Below are 22,500 nucleotides of genomic sequence, written 5' to 3'. Positions count from 1 at the left end.
AAAATGCTCCTACACATCATGCAGTCCATGCTACTTCCTATACAGTTATACCTCTCTCGGTATTCTTTTACCTACCCCCCACCCCCCCATAAACGTAACAACATTTGCCACCAACCATTTGTCAAGATCTTTTTGACATGCGTGTTTGATCTCATTACTCAGACCTGTGAATTATGGAGTGCCGACAGCCTGCATCTTGTGCTCTATTAGTTGAAGTGTTGTTGCAGACAAATAGGGCTGTTTCCTCTGTGACATTTGCATGCCACAGGTCTCGAGTTGCATCGCGTATACAACAACAACAACATGCATTTTAAAGGCCATTTTCCTTGCTAGAGCGGGGGTTAGCCTTGCGGTCCCCATGACAATCTTCTCCATTTTGCCCTATTTTCTGCATCTCTCCTTGTTATAACCCCCTTGCCCGCATTTCTTCTTCCACCATCTTTAGCCAAGTCTTTCTCAGTCTTCCCCGTCTTCTACTTCCTTCTACATTCATTTCCATCACTCTTCTCAACCAGTCACTTTCATCCTTCCTCAACACATGACCAAACCATCTCAACCTGTTCCTCTTCACAGCATCAATCACAGGCTCTATTCCCATCATCTTTCGCAATTCATCATTTGTCTTCCTCTCTCTCAACGATACTCCGCGCATCCGTCGAACCATTCGCATTTCCACACTTTCCAACCTTCGTTGCTGCTCTACGTTCATCGCGTATGGTGCGTGCAATAACTTTGAGAGTCACCTTGTGCAACGCGGGATCTAACCAGCCAACAAAAGTTTTCAGACGTCCATTCAGATTTTAGGGCTTCAACATTTGGACGTTTAGATCGCAGTCCATGTACATCAGCATGACAACGGAACTTCCACTTCAGGTTGCAAATAACTAAAATAACTAGAACACCACTCAGTAGAGCGCATACTCCCACCGTGGGTCAAGTTGGAATAGTACGATTTCACAAAAGTTTGAGGGAGTTGTTCAGTGACGACACAAGACAAGACAGACACTGCACAGATATATGTTTAGAATATATAGAAGATAATGTAAAAAAAAAAAAAAACAAGGCAATTTCACTTACATTCTCGGATTCAGCGTTAAATTCTATATAAGTGAGTGTATTTTGAGGCATGTGTGACTTCAAATAAAATTGTAAGCCAGGAAAAACGTTCGTTTCATTCCTTAGGGATACAACATGTAAAACTGGCCCAAACGTCAAAACAAAACTCGCTCATTTTAAGTCGTACAAGCTAATGCGACCACTCATTCTTCTGGGAAGAATCCCGTGCACATGCTCGTCACACTTATAACTCACCTAAGTCTTTATAAGTTCATCAAATACTGACACCGCGATTGACATTTGCTGAGGTAAATGTTGATTTCTCTTCTGAGGTAAAAAACAAAACAAAACAAAAACTGTTTTAAAGCATTATACTGTTACTGATCGCGGTTTAGATGTTACGATGGGCCGAGCGGATGGTCCAACCGCGACCGTTACAGGATCCCCGACTCACCCGATTCACCCAGAACTTTGGCCGGATCGCACCGCAGCTGCCCAATCTGGGAAAAGACTAAAACGACGAAATGCAAAGAGGAATAGGAATAAAACGAGAAGACGTACAGACGAGTAATGGGATTTATTATTTACACAAGCAAAAAGGAGCAATCAAGGTTTATTTACAACACATAAGACGCAGGTGACACAGTGCAAATACTAGCTTACCTACAGACTTAATTAAATACCCAGGGACAGAACAAACAAAACAAACTCACGTACACAAGAAGGGTGGAAAGGCAGGAGGTGGATGGCTGGAGGGAGAGGAAGGTCCAAGGGGGTCCTGCAGCTCAACCGGCGCGTTTAGCAGCCGCCGTTCCTTTACGGCCCTGCTCCAAACCGCCGTTCAGGCCCCCAAGCTGCTGTTGTGGCTGCTGTGGACGTCGCGTGCTTTGCCAGGCCTTGTCCGACTCGTCTGGTCCAAACCCTCAACTCGTTCTTGGTCCACTCACTCTTTACCACCGACTCCTCACCGCAACCAACGCAACCAACTGACCACCGACTCCACTGACTGACTCCTCACGACCCTCTCTGGCAACCGACTCACTTGCTTCCTGCGTGCGCGCCTTTATAACGCCTCCGGCGATTAAGCCGCCGGCCTTCAGGACAGGCCCATCGGGGTGCTCACCTCGGCCCTGGTTGGTCGCGCGACCCTCTGGCTCCGCCCTTGATGACGACGGGCGGGCACGCCTTTCTTCTCCGACGAGAGCACATGTTCAATGGTGGTTTTGGAGGGGAGGTAATATGGGCAATCGAGGCTCGGCAATGACCAGAGGGGATGTGAAAGGAATGGGGATTTTGGGGATGGGAATGAAAGGGGGATCTATTCTCTTTCACTGGTGCAATGGAGTACTTCAATTAATGGGAGACACAGCCTTACCCTAAAACACAGAATAAGAGATAACCATCAACAGGGGTATTCTATTACTTGGCTGACGTGTATGCTTGTGGACTAATTATGGGATGCCCTTTCACCTTTACACAGCTCCGGAGGTAGGGGGGCGCAGAATAAACAATAATAATAATAATACAGCACACAATCAAAAAAATACAGTCCTCATCTCCGCAACAATACGTATCAACCGATACATTTTATGAGACGGGAAACCTAATACACACTTTGGTGGTTTTAAAATGACAGAACATGTCTTTATTAGAAAAAAATGAACATTGAAGACGACGCTGCTAAAAAAAATACACCGCTGTAACGCATAACCACGAGTTTAAACTACATTTACAACAAATATGAAAACTATTTTCATATCACAATGTTAAATATAGAATATATAGAAGATAATGTTAAAAAAAAAATGAGCCCTATCTTCCCTTCCAATGGTAAAAAATTCCTGGATCCGGAATAATATCCTGAGCTTCACCAAAAACGAATCAATTCTTCCTTATCCCAAGGGCAATCATCCCACCAACTTTCATCCAAATCCGTTCAGAACTTTTCCAGATATCTTGTTCACACACACACGCACACGATCGAATGCATTCCTCCCTGGTGGGAGTAACTAGCCGATGGTCAGTGTCAAAGCAAGCGCTGTAGGAATGACAATCAGTCAGGTGATTTCTTGCTTCTGTGGCGATCAGAACATGACCAATGGTATTTCTTGCGTTTCTTGCCCTGCTGCACCACGTTACCTTTTGAGAAGATAATTTAGGAAACCAGGAGTGTGTGGCAGTAAGGTTATTACCCATGTAAAATTCAACCAGTCTTTCTCCTCTTGAATTGCTGACACCATAACCATGAGGTCCCATGACGAGAGGAACGCATTTGGTTCCAAGTTTTGCATTGAAGTCACCAACCACTACAAGTGTGTCACAGTTCTTTTTATTGGAATTTATCTTGCAGCTGCACGTATAAATCGTAAATAACGTCATCCACTGCAGTCGATGTATGTGCCTAGACAGAGACGAATAGAAGGGTACCTTTCCTCAACCGAAAACGAGCAGCTATAATTCAATTTGAGATGTAGGTGGTAAGGCAGCTGTTTTTTGCCCGTGTGGACATCAGTATCCCAACACTTGCGTCGTGTATGTCACTACCTGACATCACAATGTGACCATTGCATGATTCTTTCTGGCTGATGTTGTGATTTCACTCAGCGCAATGACGTTATAGCAGTAGTTTTTCAGCATGACCATCAGGTGTTCAGGTGCTAGATCCCCCCGCATCCTAAGCTAAAGGCAGAGGCCCACATGCCTGATTTCTTCAGTTGCCCATAAATCCAAGATGGTGGCCATGTTATGTTGTCGTGGTGCCTTGGTGGGTGGAGTCAAGTGACAAATGTGGGTGGGATCTGGCAGATGTCCGATCAAAGGGTGCACATTTCAAAAATCGACCCCCAACAAGAACCACATAAACAACAACTACCATGTGGAGCTCTTGTAGACCTGGACTTTTCGCAGGTAAAAACAACTGTTATTTGGATTCGGCTAGTAGAAATTGCTAAATGATTCTTCACCATTGGGAGATAGGGACAAAAACTATACAAAGCAGGATATCTCAAAGTTGTGGACGGAAGATTTTGATCAAATGTGATTCTGTATTATGATTTTCTGGTCGACTCTGGGATACAAAACATAAACTGTTCATCTGGCGGAGGTATTTCTCTCCACTGAGTGCCGTTCTAGTTTAGCAAGGAAGATTCGTTCGACTAATTTGTTTGGCTTACTTGTTGGGGTTTTTTTAATTTTTTTATATCTTACTCAAATTTTGAATACTGCACTAACTATCCAATTACACCTTGCATTTGCTCAACCTATATGGCCTTCACAAACTGAGTTATCAGGTGTAAGTCTCACTTGTCAGCCTATGACCTTTTGCAACTTTTTCCTTTGACATTGAGAAGAGCCATACAGCAAAACTATAACGGCACTTGGTAGAGCGCATACCTGCACCAGGCTGAACAGTTTATGTTTTATAGCCCCACTGATAGATCGCATCTGCATCTGTACCTTCACTAAAATATACTAAGTTTGTTCTTGTCACCTACCCAACTCATCCAACAGGTTTTGTCCAAATCTGTCTATCTTTTTGGGATATCGTGCTATATATCATTTATGGCCCGATCTCTCAATGGTGAAGAATCACTTCAACAATTCTAGGATCAGGGTCTGGATCTTCACCAAAATCTAATCGATTTGTCCTTGTTACACACCCAATCTGTCCATCAAGTTTCGTCTGAATCCGTCCATACCTTTTTAAGATATCTTGCACACAGACAAACGGGTGAAAACATAACCTCTGTCCACTTTTGGTGACAGGTAATGAAGATTGTTTGAATGATATACTGTATTCATAGGTAATGATTGTATTCATAGTATTCATGCAGATAATTCATAGGTAATGGCAGAAGGCAACTCTACACATTTAAATAAAACTAATTCCAATAACTTGGCCCACATAGAGAGGAACGGGCAGCACTAACTCCGTCCAGAACTCTGTCTCCAGTACTAACAGTTTGTTCCTCAGCTTGCAACTATCCTCGAGCAAGAGAGTGGTTTGTGGCTTTCAAGCTGCAATTAGAGACCAGCATGATGGTAAAAATGTTTTAACAGAATTCCTAAAACTTTCTGAGCCCACAAAACCCCACTAAACAGAGCTTGGTCCTGTTCTTGGGAAACATGATTAATGTCTGCATGGCATCAACAAAATATAAAGGAATTGATATGCTTGTTTTTGGTGCATTACTTAGTACTAGGGCATGCCCGTACTATATCTATATCTAAAATTATATCCCCCCCCTCTATTTACATGAAATGGTTTGGTCCAAAGCGAACGGCTTGCGAGTGGTGACAATCCCCCCCCTCTATTTACATGCAATGGTTTGGTCCAAAGCGAACGGCTTCCGGAGTTTGGTAAAGAAATCGCCATCGCGTGCACAAACGCGCAGGAAAGCGAATGAATCGCAAATTCGGTTTTATTAGTTGTAAAACATAGTTTAACGCCAACATAGTTTGCAAACGTGAAATAAATGAATACGCTCTCAAATGTGCCATCCGAGGCAGAGTGTGCCCGCCACGTTCGGCACACGCGATAGTTCGCTGCTCTCTGATTGGTTGAATCGTTTTTTGGACATAGCTCGGTAAGTAATTGTCCGATTAATATGAAACCTTGAAAAGGCACATCCTCGGGTCCCCAGCAATATACCTGGCAAGTTAAAAGTATATCGGACCCGTGGTTGTCGAGAAACAGCGGTCACAGACAAACGTACAAACGTACAGACAGAGATTACTGGAATTATAGATAGATGTTGCAAAAAAAATGTTTTCAGTTTGTTTTGTGGAAGGTTCTAAGGTACTACTTGACAATCAAATACAGGAAGTACATTCTTGTGATATACTGTGATCTGCCTTTTGTGCAACTGATGTTGGCTTGTGCATTTCAGATGGATTAGGTGGAGTTGGCCTTGGCTTTGGCCGTGATGGGGAGCCTTTGAAACCAGAGGAGAACGACATGTCATCCAAGGGTTGCATTGGGCCCAGAGGCAAGATAGTTAATTCATAATATTTTGGGGGGGGGGACCAAGTCTATAAGAGACTGGGTCTCCTATTGTTGTTGGATTTCTTATTCGGGTACCACTAGCCTTTCAGGCTGTGGTACCCTTTTGTTTCTGTTTTGTTTATTATTCGGGATGCAATCCTTCCAGGATGGATACCTATTGATTTTCTTATGATTATTATTTTTATTCTGCCGCGATTTTCAGAGTTTTTTTTTCCCTTAAAAATTCATTTTCTCGGCAACCGTTGCTCCGATTAACACACAGTTTTACCATAGTATGCGCCTTATCATGTAGATTTTTCTTATGGTAACTGTGATGTCATAGGTCACATGGTATGAGCACCATCCTGGAAAAAACGAAAACCTTTGGACCTCCATAATTTCCAAAACCGCTCTATGGATAAAAAAAAAAATTGAAACATGGCTCATTGTAAAGAACTGCATGAGGAATAACATATATTAATGATGTTATGGGTGCCCTCATTATGATGTCATAATTTGACAAGTACATCACTGTATCCAATCAGTTTTAAATTTATTGAGCATGTTCTACGCAACAACATAAGAGGATGATCTAAATCAATGACGTTATAGGTCACGTGGTTTGGCAGACATGTTGGATTGAACATTAAAAAAAATTTGCTTCATGCACATGATGCACTGGAGTTGGGATGGGAGGGTGAGTGGAAAGGAGGGGGGAATAGGGTGTAAGTTTTAACCTCGTAGGTCACATGGTCTGACAGTTGTGATAAAAAAAAAAAATCTAAACCATTTAAAGGAAACTTCACGCACGTGTTCCCCAACCTTTGGGGGATACCAGGGTGTTTTTGATTAAATCATAGGTCATGTGTTTTTGCAGCCATATTGGATTGAACGAAAATCTTAGCACAATTATTTCTCTTGAACCGCTTCATCCTTGGACATGAAACTTCAAAACTATGAACTAGTCGTTAAGCTGAATACTTGTTTAAAGTTTTAACAAGTTCGGTCGCACGGTCTGGCAGCCAGAATTTTTTTTTATTGTTTGAAGAAGAAACTCTACATTTTTATGTTCTCCAGCCATGTGACTTTTCAGTATATCTGTTGATTATGTACTGTTTGAACTCAGTGGCATCATGTCTATTCATTATGTAGTCTATTAATTACATACTATTGGAATGTACCTTTCGACTCTTAGGACTGCTGAGACCCCTTAGACCTTTGAAGACCCTTGAGACCACCATGACCCCAAAATGCACTGAATAACCTCAAATACCACAAAGACCCCGAGGACACAAAAGACCCAAAAGTCCCCCAATGACTAAAAAAAACAAAACCCAAAAGATCCCAAGGACCAAAAAGTCCCCCAAGGACTAAAAAAAAACCAAAAGAACCAAACGTCCTGGATGAAACAAACGACCCCAAGATCCATAAGACCCCTTTTACCTTTAATTAGTATTAATATTGTTTTGCAATGACATTAATATTACTTTTATTACCCTCACCAGACGACATTTGAGTCTGTTTGTCTGTGTCTGCCTGTTTGTCTACACAGAATAAATATGATTTTCTCTGCAACCGTTGGTCCAATTGACAGGAAATTTCACCATAGGTGCACCTCCTCCTGTATAATTTTTTTTGTTGATAATTATGATGTCATAGGTCACGTGGTGAATACGTAAATATACGTGGGGAATAGATGAAATTTCTTGAGCATAATCGAGGAATAGATTAGTTTAGAAAACAAATAATGATGGTCATCGGTCACGTGGTTGGCCACCATCTTGGAAAAAACGAAAAACTTTGCACCTCTATATCTCCGAAAGTGCTGAATTGGGACATGGCTTGAGACATGGCTCAAGACATGGCTCGTATGGCAAGACACAACATTGGCAAGACACAACTTGCACAACTCAAGACATGGCAAGACACAACATTGAGACATGGCTCGTAAAGAACTCTCCATGGGGAATAAAATATGTTCATGATGTCATAGTTCCTCCATTATGACAAAATTCAACAAATACAAAACTTCATCCGATCAAGATGAAATTTCTTGAGCATCATTAGGGATAAATTGGTGGAGAAAAAAAGAATTATGATTACGTCATTGGTCATATGGTTCGGCCACCATATTTGTTTCAACACAAAAGCCTTAAAAACCACTATAACACAACCTGGCGAGTGCCTGCAATCTCAGATTGCCCTTTTTGTACACCGCTCCTTTCCTCTGCCATCTCCAGGCGCTGCATAACGTCATTGCCGGGCACCGAAGGGGGCTCGGCAGTGACGCACGCTGAAAGGGAGGACTCAGTTTTCACTGATTGTTTTCGTTTGTTTTCTTGTTTTCTTTCTTGTTTGTCTGGGCGATATCTCAACCATCCTTTGAGCTCGGAAGCTGAAATTTCAGCACAATAGTGAGCAAGTCCTTTGTCAAAAATGGTATTTTTTTGTTTTTTGATTCATCAATTAATTGAGGAATTATTTAATTATTAGCGATTAATTAAGTACTTATTTAATTAATTAAATTTACTTTCTCTTCTGGCCATTATCTCAGGCACCTTTTGAGTTAGGAAGCTGATATTTGGACATGCCAATGACCAGGTGATTTGGCTGCAAAGGCTATTTTTGATTTATTAATTAATCAATACATCAATTAATCGATTAATTATTTAATAATTTGATTAATGACTAAAAAATTTTTTTGTTTTTTAAGTTACACATTCTGATGAAATGGTGGTGGTTTATGTGTTCTGTGACCGAATTGATTAATAATTTAATTTTTTAATGATTATTATTTATTTATTTTCATTAGTAATCATTTATTTATTTTCTTTCTCATTTGGCCAATATCTTGGGCACCTTTTGAGCTAGGAAGCTAATATTTGGACATGACAGTGACCAAGTGATGTGGCTATCAAGGATATTTTTGATTTATTGATTAATCATTTAATCGATTAATTAATTATTTATTGATTAATTACTTAATTATTTAAATTTTTATTGATGCCTTATTTAATTAAATTTCTAAAAGATACATCTTTGGATGAGGCACTAGTGGTTTAGTTATGCTATTAGCCAATTGATTAAGAAAATATTTTATGATCTTTTCTTGATTTTAATTATACAATTAATCGATCAATTATTGCGCACCTCTCCCTCCCAATGCAGTCTCTATGAGCTGCACTGAAGGTATTGCCGAGTGCCGGGAGCGCCCCGGCAATGCCGCGCTGTAGGATATTTAATTATTTGGCATGGGGGCGGTGTACTTTGAATGTATCTGTACTTGTTTGTTACTTTTGTTATTAGACGCAGCCTTGGAAAAACGCCACGATAAAGCTTATCTTAACACGGATATACACCCTAACATGGATTTTCTTGTGGAGGCGGGATATTATTTCACTTTAATTTATTTTGTCGCTGCAACCACTTGACCGATCAATGCGAAACTGTAAATATGTGATGAACTAGCTATCCTGATTTCAGTTTAATAAAGAGGACATCACGGGTCACATGTCTGATGAAAGTGGGGTTGTATCAAAGTGGGGCAGATTGGATCCTGGTCATAACTGTACGCAGTTATTAAGTGGCCCAGGCGTAGGTGGCCTGTCTAGTTCGTATTAATATTGTTTCCTCCTGTGAAGTTTGGTTGAGATGGGATAAGTAACAACCGAATGTATCGCGGTCAGATATCGACAGACAGACACTAAATTGCGTATTTTAGTATGATGAACCGAAAATAGATTGCCACTTATTTCTTTAATGCAGCATATACGCTGATTAAATGGTAGTGGCAAGCAAGTTACCCGAAAGCGTTTTTTAAATCTGTTGTGAAAAAAGAACAACTAAAGTTGTAGATAAAGATTGAGTTGATCGCCAGGATTGTGAATGAAGCATTTGTTTGATTATTGTTTTTCACTCCTCGTTAATTAATTATTTTAAAGTGACCTTCCTTTTCTCTTCGTAGGCTTGGGCATGGATGTGCCTGGATTTGGAGGCATGTCAGACAGAGTTGGAGGTGGGTTTGCTTGTACACTAGCCTTAGGTGATGTGGACCTGCCCACAATCTTTTTCACCCTTGCTTGTCTTTTAGTATACATTTTTGTCTGAATGCTGCCTATTAATGGTATTTTCGAACCTATAGGCTTGGATCCATTGCCTGGCTTTGGCATGGATCGGTCTAATATTGGTGGTTACGGTGGAGTTGGTAGCAGCCTTGGCGGTATAGGTGGAATGGGAGGGACCATGGGACAGATGGGAGGTGAGTTTCTTTTGCCACACTTGCTGCTAAGTATTGTAACAAATACGTCACAGGTGCGTCTTGTGTTTTGATAGTTTGGGTGTGTTAGTCATTTTATCTCGAGCTTTAGTTACCCACTAATTATTTTTGCATATGCTGCCCGTTTGACAAGTTTGTGAAACAAGTAATGGTGGAAAAGATGAGAACAACAACGTTTTGACGATTATTTACTTTTCCATTTTTATTGCATTGAAGTCTTCTAATACTTGCAGGAGGAATGTCTGGAGGTTTGGGGCCTGTGGACAACTTCAGGAGAGATATTGGGAACAACATCGGTGCAGGCTTGGGAAATGGAATGGGGGTGTCTATGGCAGGTGAGCTGCAGATCCCTTATATATCTCTGATATGCCAGCTAGTTTGTTTGGTGGAATGAGCAAACCTTGTTTACTTTGCCATCACAGACGCTTTCCGTCCTGGCTATGGTTCCGGCTTCCAGCGTGAATTTAATCGAGGAGACAACATGAATCGTAATTTTGGGAACAACATGATGGGTAATTTTCCTTGATTTTCCTCACCTGACTGAAGTTGAGTGTGGCACTTCTCTCCCCTTGAATTGACTATCACATCATCCTTTTCTGACATCTTTTTGAAATTGATATGGAAGAATACATTTGACATTAAATGAAAAAAATCGGTTATATAATCCTTTGGTAGCTACCTCTCCCCAAACTAAATAAACTGAAGATAACCAACATACTATAACATTTAATATACAAAGAAAGTCTCCTTTGACATATTTTACTTTGAAGAAGGGCTAATGCTTGAAACGTTGCTTCGTCTTCTTTCTCACAGCAGTTAGAATACCTCAGTGAACATTTGGTTCAGAAAATTATCTTTCTAGAGATAAATTTTATTGTAGTCTATGGCACCTGCCATATTGTTTTTAAGTTTTTAAACCCCCACCTCCCCTTTTCAAAACTCAATTAACCAAAAATATTCATCTTATCAAGTGCCCAACTTTATTTGATTGAGGTCTAATATACTTTGGAAATGCGATGCTTGGTAGTCAGTTGCCCTGATTTTGTCATTTGTTTGGCTTCATTTTCACTATATTTGGTGAAGCTCCAGCTATGTCTTCCCATTGTTTTGCCGACGGTGTAATCAAGAGCATATTGCAATTCACAAACATTACATACAGCACCTTCAGAAAGTATTCATTAGGAAATGGAAAGAACATGGAACGACCCAGAATCTTAATGGAGCTGGTCATCCGACCGAATTGAGGAATCGGGCAAGAAGGACCTTGGTCAGGGAGGTGACAAAGAACCCAATGACCACTGACAGCCCTGCAGAGTTAATTGGCTGAGATGGGAGAACCTGCTGGAAGGACAACAGTCTCTGCAGGACTTCACAAATCTAGGCTTTATGGGAGAGTGGACAGACGGAAGCCACTCTTGAGAAAAAGGCACATGACAGCACACCTGGAGTTTGCAAAATGGCATATGACAGCACACCTGGAGCTTGCAAAAAGGCACATGACAGCACACCTGGAGTTTGCAAAAAGGCACATTACAGCACACCTGGAGTTTGCAAAAAGGCACATGACAGCACACCTGGAGTTTGCAAAAAGGCGCATGACAGCACACCTGGAATTTGCAAAAAGGTACGCGAAACACCCAGAATGCATGAGGCGAAAGATTCTGTGGTCTGATGAGACAATAATTGAACTATTTGGCCTGAAAGCAAAGCGCGACGTTTGGAGGAAACGGAGCACTACTCATCGCCTATCTAACACCATCCCTATCGTGAAGTGAAGCATGGTGGTGGCAGTATCATGCTATGGGGATGCTTTTCAGCGGTGGAGACAGAGACTTTTAAGGACAGAGGGAACAATTAATGGAGCCAAATTCAGGCAAATCTTTGAGGAGAGCCTGCTTCAGAGTGCAAAAGACCTCAGACTGCAGGGAAGATTTATATTCCAGCATGACAATGACCCCAAGCTTACAGCCATAGCAATACTGGAATGGCTTCAGAACAAGAATGTGAAAGTCCTTGAGTGGCCCAGTCTATGTGCAGATTGGAATCTCATTGAGAATCTGTGGAAAGACTAGGAGATTGCTGCTCACTGACGCTTCCCATCCAACTTGACAGTGCTTGCGCAAATCTGCAAGGAAGAATGGGAGAAACTCCCACAATCCATATGTGCAAAGCTGATGCAGACCTCAAAGCATACCCAAGAAGACTCGAAGCTGTAAATGTTGCCAAAGGCGCTTTTACGAAGTAATGACTCAAGGAGTTAAATACTTATCTAATTTAGATATTTCTGTATTTCGTTTTTAATTATTTTGAAAACAATTCTTTATGCCACTTTAACATTATGGGTTATTATGTATAGATCAGTGACAAAAAAATGTCAATTTAAGCCATTTTATATTCAGGCTTTAACACAACAAATTGTGAAAGAAGTCAAGGGGTGTGAATACTCTTATGGCACTGTATCTATCCGTGAATCCCAATGAGGATGTATAATGAAGTGAAACACTCAAAAAGAGGATATTTTAAAACGTAGTTGGTGCTGCTGGCGCCGTGGTTGTTGTTGTTTGTTTGTTCCTTTCGTGTTCCATTATGTTTTTCTCTTGCTTCGAGAAGTATTACGATGTAGAATTTTGTGTGCTCCTTCCATGTCCATCACGCTTTATTCGAAAGGGTTCCTGCAGTCGTACCACTACATTAAAAAGCCTGTAGTTGTCGTGGTTAAGGCGGTTGATAGGCTTGGATCCATTGCCTTGAGTTTGAGGGTCTTGAGTTTTGAACCCCCCATCATGCTACTAAATAACACCAGGTGGGTTGATCAGCCCGTCGTCCTTCTGAGGTCGGTAAAATGAGTACCAGCTTACTGGAAATGGGGCACTGCATCAACAGCACAGCCACACTCCCAGCAATGATCCCAGCCAGCAAGCCTCTTCTGGTGAAACTGCCAAAACCAAAACTCGCTGCTCACCTTCACTCTTTCAGTCCTCTTTTCTCCCTCCTCTGTAACAATCTCCCACACTCTCTTCAATCCCTCTCCTCCCCCCATGTCTTCAAAACATCTTTTCACTGCCATATCTTATCTCCCCCCATCCAAAACCTTGATCTTTTCTACCCCCATTAAAACACCCAAAATCCACCTCTTTCAATCCCCAACTTCTTTCCTGAAGTTCATAGAAGTGTTCATTTGCTTTATACCGTGTACCCCTCCTCCCCCAGCCCTCCCCCTTCCACAGATTTACCGACGTCCCTGTTCTCTACTGTTGCTGTGCTTGTGTGCTTCCCTCTCTCCCCCTCTTGTCTCCCGCTCCCTTCATTGTATGTTTTATGTGTCTGTGCATGTTTTCATGTTCAATGTGTTGCCTCTCACACGAGCCTCGATTCCTTATAAAAAAATAATGCAACCAGCAGCCACAGTCTGCAGACGAAATAATACTACGTTAAAGCTCCAGGTCCTTCTTCTTCTTCTAACCTGGAAAGACAGGCTTTTAAAATGGGCATTCTTGGGATTAAACTGACACAATTTTTTATAAAGTAATTTGATCATTTGCTTTCCATGGCTACCATTTTTATCACTCTATGACAGCTGGAACGCTTTGGAATAAAACGTGATGGACATGCACACACTTCTTTTCGTAATACATTATATTGTACATCAAACAAAGGCAGGCTATAATTTGACAAATAATCAAAACAATCCCTGATCTGCGCCTCTGTTTTCAGGTATGCTGGTTGGAGGTGGTGGAATGATGGGAGTCGGAAACCTTGGGCCCTTGTCCAGCAACATGACTCCAATGGCTGGTGCCCTGGGTTTGTAACACTACACTGTCTCTGCTCTTGTACATGGGGTGGGGGTGCATCAGTATATTGAAACATCACTGTGCATGTAACTGTGCATTTTTGCAATTTCGTATCAGTTTCTGAGAAAGGGGGAACAATCAAACAAATTAGTGAGGGAGTTGCAGATAATGATCATCTATCTACCATGCCCTATGCAGAGTGTTAGTACTGCTGAATCAGTTATTTGGCTATCAACCTGGTCGGGTCACCACTCCAGCTCGGGAAGTCCGGGTGCTAATTCGTAATTTGGCCATGGGTTTTTTTTTTTTTTTTTTTTTTTTTTTTTTTTTTGTTTGTTGTATACAAGATCGAAGCTCGTGAAAGAGCGAACATTAATCACACAGAAAGACAGACACATAAAACATATAACATCGGGAGCGGTAGACAAGATGGGGAGAGAGGGGGAAGGACACAAACACAACATTTGAGAGCAGGGACCGAGAGACATGGAGACATCGAGAGATCTGAGAGAGGGCGAGGGCTTTGGGGGGGGGGGCACGGGAAGGGGGGGGGGGTGGGAGAGGTATAACACATATGGACACTGCCAGGACTTCCAGGAAAGAAGTTGGAATTTCAAACAAGGTGGATCTGGGGTGAATTAGTGGGGGTAGAAAAGATCAAGGTTTTGGATGGGGGAAGATAAGAAACGGTGGTGAACAGCTGTTTTAAAGACCTGGAGGGAGGAGTGGGATTGAAGGGAGTGAGGGAGTTTGTTCCAGAGGCGGGAGAAAAGAGGAATGAAAGAGTGAAGGTGAGCAGAGAGCCAAGATTTCGGCAGTTTAACCATCAGAGGGTTGCTGGCAGATCTTGTGCGACCTGTAGGAATATTTGGGGGACAGAGCACAGAGAGAGCTGGGGGTGCAAGGCCGGAGAGGAGTCGGTAGAAGACAGAAAGACCACCTACTTGCCTGCGTTGAGTGAGTGAAAGGCCCTCAGAGATAGCTTCATCGTGGGAGGTTCCAATAATTCTGAAAGCTTTGGTTTCAACAGCGTGAAGCCGAGCTAGGTGTGAGGCAGGAGCACCGGCCCATAGGGGAGAACAGTATTCCATTGAGCTGTGGATGAAAGCCTTGTATGTGGTGAGGAGCTCAGGTGTGCCGAGGAAGGACTTCGCACGACGGAGGATGCCCAGTCGGCGACTGGCTTTGGAGGCCAGCTTGGAAATGTGGTTTTCCCAAGAAAGATCATGGCAGATAGTGAGACCCAAAAGCTTGAGCGACAGAACTTCTTGGAGAGGATTGTTGAGAAAGTAGATGGGAGGGTTGTCCAGTCGATCTTTTCGGAGAGACATAGTAAGAGTGTGAGATTTGTCAGGATTGAAAGACATGTTCCACTTGTTTGACCAGTCTTTGATTTTGTCCAAGTCTTCAGAGAGTGAGGAGGCTGCAGACTGCCGATCTGAGGGAAGAGGAATGGAGCGGCAGAGAGTGGAGTCATCAGCAAAGAGATAGAAAGGATTTTCAAGAGAGTCAGAGAGATCATTGATGAAGACCAGAAAAAGCACAGGGCCCAGAACACTGCCTTGGGGAACTCCAGCCTGAACAGGAACAGGAGATGAGAGAAACCCATTCAGGGCCACACGTTGACGATGGCTAGAGAGGAAGTCCGCCAGCCATGTGTGGAGATTTCCATGGATACCAAAGGAGGAGAGTTTGGTGAGCAGAGCGGGGTGCCAGACCGTATCGAAGGCACGTGATATGTCGAAGGAGACAGCTCTAATTTCCTGTTTGGCATTGAGGACCTCCATCCATTGTTGAGACAGCAGAAGCAGCATGTCCAGAGTCGAGTGACCTGGTCTGAAACCAAATTGATGATCAGAGATCAAGCCATTGGAGAAGAGGAAAGATTTCATATCCGAAGCAATGATGGATTCCATGACTTTACTGATAATTGGGAGAAGGCTGATTGGTCTGTAATTGCTAGGATCTGTTTTTGCACCTTTTTTGTGCAAAGCGGTGATGTTGGCTGATTTCCAAGCAGATGGCAGTTGACCTTGAGCAAAAGAGAGGGTGAAGAGAACAGAGAGAGGGTGAGATAGAGCGGCAGAGCAGGATTTTAGGACCCGTGGGCTGATGCCGTCGGGTCCAGTTGCAGAATCAGAGTCGAGGGTTGACAAACTTTTCCACCTTGTCAGGAGGAAAGGACACGGAGTCCAGGAGCAGCTGGGTACAACTGGGTATGGTGGGTACAGAGAGGGATGGGTTTGGGACACAAGATTTAGAGGCAAACACAGAGTTGAGGCATTCAGCTTTTTCACGTGCGGAGTCAGCTGTGTAGCCGTTTGATGTAAGGGAGGGGATGGAGGGGGAACAAACACCAGAAACGGATTTGACCAGATGCCACCAGGATTTGGAAGAGGGAGACAGATAAGAGAGTTCTGTCTTGAGAACGGAGAGATATTGTTTCCTGGCTCTCCTGAGGGTGGACACGCACTTGTTTCGGGCTTTGTGAAAGGAAATGAGATTTCCTTCCGTTGGATTTGCTTTCCAGGAGACGAAGGTAAGTTGTTTCTGGGCAACAGCCTCACCACAAGATTCCATGTACCATGGACGGGAGGAAGGGTATGACAACTGAAGACGAGATGGGATCATGAGAGAGAGCAATTTACTTTGGAAGAATTCCCAGGATGAGTTGATGTCGGAGGTGGTAGAGATGGGAGACCAGTCCAGATGATTGATGACTGCTTGAAGACCGTGCCAGTTGGCCTGAGTGAAATGCCAGACTCGTCGACGTTGAGCAGGCTCCCTGAGAATGGTCAGAGAGATGTCCACTTTAACAAGGACATGATCAGATGATCCGATTGGAGCAGAAGAAGAGCAGCAGACATTTTCAGGGAAGTTAGTCATAACCAAGTCCAGAAGAGAAGATGCTCCGTTGACTGAGATCCGGGTCGGGAAATTGACAGATTGTGTCAGTCCCAGTGAGTCGCAGAAGTCCTTTGCTGAGGAGCCATGGCTGGGGAGAGAGGTACCCACACCCAGCCAACTGGCATGATGACAGTTGAAATCACCACATATGAGGAAGAGAGAGTTGGGATGAGTAGATAGAAGTTGGTCCATATTATCAGACAGCGAGATGTAGATGGGGTCATCACTGTTTGGTGGACGGTACAACACACATATGAACAAGAGGTGGGAGCGAAGGGGAAGCCGTAGCCAGAGGTATTCCTGGGGGTGAGGTGGAGAGAGTGCAGTGCAGGGCGAGTGAGGAAGAGAGTTTTTGATAAAGAAGAATGGTGCCGGCAATGGCTCGTCTACTCTTCTCAAAGGTCACTGCCGGGGCTTTAACATCCACCAACTAATGCCGGCAGGCGGGACGCCCGTTTAATGTCCATCTGAAGAACGGCACATATTGATAAATCGCAGTGTCTGTGGAGCACCGAGATCACAGTTTATAACTGAGACGGGATTCAAACCCTGCCTACACCGTTTTAGACATGAGAGTGTGTACCTCGAGCCCATCCTGCCAGCCCCCCAATAGTTGTTCAAAATAATCTGTGTGTAAATTAAGCCCACATATTTTTTCATTTAAATTAATTTTGGCAAAACTGTGAGTATGTGATTTATTTGAATAAATAAAAAAGGTGGAATAAACACTCATCACACTTTGACGTTTCATTTAGTTATTTACTGCACCCAGAAAAACCGAAGTAATATAGCTTCAAATTGTTGAGCTGTGAAAACAAAAAGCCACAATTAACGACGAGGGACATGAAACGAGGGAAATAACACGATGCTCGTGTGTTTTTGTGCACATGCATCTGGATCTTTGTCACTCTTGTCTTGTCTGTAAAATGATGACCTTGTAACTGTTAATGTGTTGCAGGTGCTGGAATGGGTGCTATGGGGATGAACACCACAACTATGGGCCTTTCCAACATGGATCGTATGGGTGGACCAGCTTTGCCTCCTATCCAGGAAATGGACCGAGGGGGCTTTGGCCTGGGCACAGGGGGCTTCGGAGTGGGGCTGCCACCCGAACTTGGATCTGGATTTCCTGGTGGATGTCAGATCTTTGTCAGAAACGTATGATGTACTCGGAGCTTTTGGCGGTTGTAAAAATTGCTTGTTTGTAATGAATGCATTGCACAAATGTTTTACATTCAACCTCCCAAGATGGTTTATTTGGAGCCTAATTTCACCCTGGAAGTGATGGAGTAAGGAGCTCTGAGTGGAAACTGTGCAGGTTGGCACAATGGGTACAGGGAAAAGAGCCTAGAGAGCGTCAGCAGCTTCTAAAATGGTGTAGTAATAACTCGTGAAGGGAGATGGAAATGCCACCGAACAACAACTACCAATTTGAGCTGTAGTTCCCAGATTATCCTATTCGGAAAGCTCGACATGACACCTCCTTGATTTATCGCTCTCAATTTTATTGCTGACACTCCCTCAACACTCTCTCCGAATCTCTCAAAATCTCAACTGCCAACATTTTCCGGCACGTCACATAAAATTGCCTCTCCCCGCCGCTCCGCCATCAGTCCCTCTTCGAACCATCCAACCTATCAGGTGAGTCGGCTCGAGCAGCAAGGAGTTTGAACCAGCCATGGAGAGCAGACTTGCAAATTCATGTTCAAATACTCAGCTCATCTGCATTTTGACATTTAATAAAGGGTGAAGGTAAAGTGTACAAAATATAACGGCACCTGCTGGCCCTCAAACACTTCCCCTGCTTCGGACAAATAATGTTGTTCACAATTAACATCCTCCTTTAACTAAATTTACAAGTGAAAACCACCATTTTTGTCACTGTTTTGGGGGTTGTGAGGTTGGGGGTTGTGAGGTGTGGGGTGTAAATTGTTATTAATTTTCAAATATGTTTTGCATCTTCCTCTTCAGCTTCCATTTGACCTCACCTGGCCGAAGCTCAAAGAGTCGTTCAGCGAATGTGGTAGGGCTCTTTTTTATTTTCTTTGAAGCGCTTGCATTTGTTTATCTCATCACAATGACGGAATCAATTTATATGCAAATCATCTGCATTTCTCTGACGTGCCAGTCACTCTGCACGCTCACCCACCTCATCCCATCACAATGTTGGTAGAAATTGCTGTGCCACTTGCCATTGTTTCCGTTAGGTCGTGTGCTCTTTGCCGAGATCAAAATGGAAAATGGACGTTCCAAAGGTTGTGGAACAGTTCGCTTTGACTGTCCCGATGGTGCAGAGCGGGCTTGTCGGCTTATGAATGGCACACGCATCAACGGACGTGAGATCGACGTACGCTTGGATCGCAATGCGTAGGCACTGTGCCGCCTGGCTTGCCCATTAAATCGGCCCTCAGCTGAATTGACGACGTCCGTCATAAGTTGTCGTATTGCAGTTGCTGTTTCATTGTGCTATCCGGTTGGCCTGTGTTGGATTTTAGTCTGCCTGATTGACAGGTGGTAGACCAACCGTGCAGGCTGTTTTTTTATCTCGTTTTCATTTACCTGTGCTGTTTGTTTTGCAATGTTTAACATTGACCTGGAATTGTTGACGTTTCTTTCCCAAAAGGATACAGTGTTCTCTTACTGGAGATAGATTTTCACGGCCTATCCTTTTCTTTAATAAATATGGTTTTGGAATAAAAGGGACTCGTTTGTTGTGTCACACAACCTGATGAGAAGACGTAGACATTTGTAATGTCGTTAATGCACTTGTATTACTTTTGCCTGGGGAGGACAGGTCGACATGACCTCCCTTTTGCTTGCTTCGTAAGTACTTGTATGTACGTTACACAAGGCTGGCAGCATAGCTTGGAGATGAGCGTACTCACCTATAAAACTCTCTAACTTGGGTTCAAATCTCGACCGAGCTATAAACTGTCACCCTGATGTTTTGAATGCAGGTGAAAATTATGCATCGTCCCATCACAAGGACGTTTGGAAAATATGTTGTTTGCAGCAAAAATTAAATTTCAATTCAAACAAGAAAAAAAAGCCAGAAGCTGCACAGCAAGAACTGGTACGAACAACCAAAGATTGCATACCCTCACTCAGACTTGGTTTGTGTAGTTTTATAGTATGTCTCTTATTTTATAGATGTACTCACATTTTAATTGTACATACTTTACAGAGGTACTCACATTCCAATTGTACATACTTTATAGACGTACTCACATTCTAATTGTACATACTTTATAGACGTACTCACATTCTAATTGTATACATACTTTATAGACGTACTCACATTCTAATTGTACATACTTTATAGACGTACTCGCATTCTAATTGTATACATACTTTATAGACGTACTCACATTCTAATTGTACATACTTTATAGATGTACTCGCATTCTAATTGTACATACTTTATAGACGTACTCACATTCTAATTGTACATACTTTATAGACGTGCTCACATTCTAATTGTGCATACTTTATAGACGTACTCACATTATAATTGTACATACTTTATAGATGTACTCACATTCTAATTGGACATACTTTATAAATGTACTTGCATTCTAATTGTGCATACTTTATAGACACTCACATTCTAATTGTACATACTTTATAGATGTACTCACATTCTAATTGTACATACTTTATAGATGTACTCACATTCTAATCTATATATATATATAAAACACTGTGTGTGTGTGTGTGTGTGTGTGTGTGTGTGTGTGTGTGTGTGTGTGTGTGTGTGTGTGTGTGTGTGTGTGTGTGTGTGTGTGTGTGTGTTTGTGTGTGTTTTGTTGTTACCGATAGACTCCTAAACGGAGAGGCTTATGTGCTTGATATTTGGCATAGACATGGCCATTGAGCCTGGGACGAACATGACCGAACTCAAAATATTTGACGATCCATATTTTTTATTCATATTTACCTCAGCGCATTTCAGCGCACGGAATCAACGGAATCGAAGCAGGTGGGCGCTGATTCGCTCAGAGCGATCACGTGATGACGCTATGAACGCTATGACGCTATGGAAAAAAAAATCCCTATGAACGCTATGAAACGCTATGAAGGCTGTGATAGATATGACGCTATGAGAAAAAAAAATCGCTCGCTTTACCAAGGGGCTCGCTCTCCCCCCGTTCCCCTCCCCTCCCCTTCCCCCTCCCTTCCCCCGCCCGGCAATGCCGGGTACTTCTGCTAGTTGTACATACTTTAGAGGGACTAATTGAAAAAAAAGTGTACTACTGGCTACCACTTGGTGGCATTTGTGGCATACAAATGCCCTGGTGTTGGACAGCCCTGGTGTTGGGCTAGCGGCTAGGGTGCCGGCTTAGGATCCTCGATCCTGGGTTCGAATCCCGGTCGATCGCTAAATTAACACCAGGGGGGGTGCCTCAGCCTGTCATCCTTCCGAGGTCGGCTAATTGAGTACCAGTTCACTGGTAATTCCCTGTTTGTCGTAAAAGGCAACAAAAAGGGTTGGCGGCAGGAAGGGCATCCGGCCGTAAAACATTGCTTCAAAAAGGGGACCGAAAAACAACAACAACCACGGTCCCCGAAAAAGGCCAACCCCCGCCTTGTGGGGAAAAATGGCCTCTAAAGGTGGTTTTTTTTTTTTTTTTTTTTTTTTTTCCCTGCATACAATACGGGCAAACAGCCAAACGGACACAAATGCAGTGCTCCTCCTTTGGCGACAGTAAAATGATTGGATTCCTTTCATCAGGATGCAAGACAGAGGCATCAACAAGAATGGGCCCAGCAACGTGAGTAACGAATTGGATGCACTCGGCAAATTGGTTTAGCTGAAGCTTTTTCTTAAAGTAATAAGCCCAAAATGTGACTGCGATTGAACTCTTCCTCTCTTTCTCTCTTTCTCTCTTTCTCTTTTTCTCTTTTTCTTTCTCTTTCTCTCTTTCTCTTTCTCTTTCTATTTCTCTCTTTCTCTCTTTCTTTCTCTTTCTCTCTTTCTCTTTCTCTCTTTCTCTTCTCTTTCTCTTTCTCTCTCTTTTTCTCTCTCTCTTTTTCTCTTTCTCTTTTTCTCTTTCTCTTTCTCTCTTTCTCTCTTTCTCTCTTTCTCTCTTTCTCTCTTTCTCTCTTTCTCTTTTTCTCTTTTTCTCTTTTCTCTTCTCTCTTTCTCTCTTTCTCTCTTTCTCTCTCTCTCTCTCTTTCTCTCTTTCTCTTTCTTTCTCTCTTTCTCTTTCTTTCTCTTTCTCTCTTTCTCTCTTTCTCCTTTCTCTCTTTCTCTTTCTCTCTTTCTCTTTCTCTCTTTCTCTTTCTCTCTTTCTCTTTCTCTTTCTCTTTTTCTCTTTCTCTTTCTCTCTTTCTCTCTTTCTCTCTTTCTCTCTTTCTCTCTTTCCCTCTTTCTCTCTTTCTCTCTTTCTCTCTTTCTCTCTTTCTCTCTTTCTCTCTTTCTCTCTTTCTCTTTCTCTTTCTTTCTCTCTTTCTCTTTCTTTCTCTTTCTCTCTTTCTCTCTTTCT

General features: G+C 42.7%; 1 protein-coding gene across 2 annotated transcripts in view; it reads left to right on the top strand.

Annotated features, from left to right (window-relative positions):
• LOC137413970 (myelin expression factor 2) overlaps positions 1-19,713 on the top strand; it is a 59,014-nt gene extending 39,301 nt beyond the window's left edge. Inside the window, exons 10-18 of one of the 2 annotated variants that reach the window (XM_068099425.2) lie at positions 5,946-6,044; positions 10,005-10,055; positions 10,182-10,298; positions 10,550-10,651; positions 10,739-10,828; positions 14,031-14,117; positions 17,973-18,172; positions 18,986-19,037; positions 19,222-19,713. In XM_068099425.2, the coding sequence (XP_067955526.2) occupies positions 5,946-6,044; positions 10,005-10,055; positions 10,182-10,298; positions 10,550-10,651; positions 10,739-10,828; positions 14,031-14,117; positions 17,973-18,172; positions 18,986-19,037; positions 19,222-19,385 (962 nt within the window). In that variant the 3' untranslated portion in view covers positions 19,386-19,713. The remainder of the gene's footprint in view (positions 1-5,945; positions 6,045-10,004; positions 10,056-10,181; positions 10,299-10,549; positions 10,652-10,738; positions 10,829-14,030; positions 14,118-17,972; positions 18,173-18,985; positions 19,038-19,221) is intronic. The other variant, XM_068099424.2, reaches the window with a different exon arrangement.
• Positions 19,714-22,500: the final 2,787 nt, after the last annotated feature.

The sequence above is a fragment of the Myxine glutinosa genome, unplaced genomic scaffold, assembly GCF_964187855.1.
Source record: "Myxine glutinosa unplaced genomic scaffold, kmMyxGlut1.1 SCAFFOLD_1674, whole genome shotgun sequence".
Taxonomy (NCBI): Eukaryota; Metazoa; Chordata; class Myxini; order Myxiniformes; family Myxinidae; genus Myxine; species Myxine glutinosa.
The sequence above is the reverse complement of the archived record's forward strand: the minus strand, read 5'-3'. Positions and strand labels throughout refer to the sequence as shown.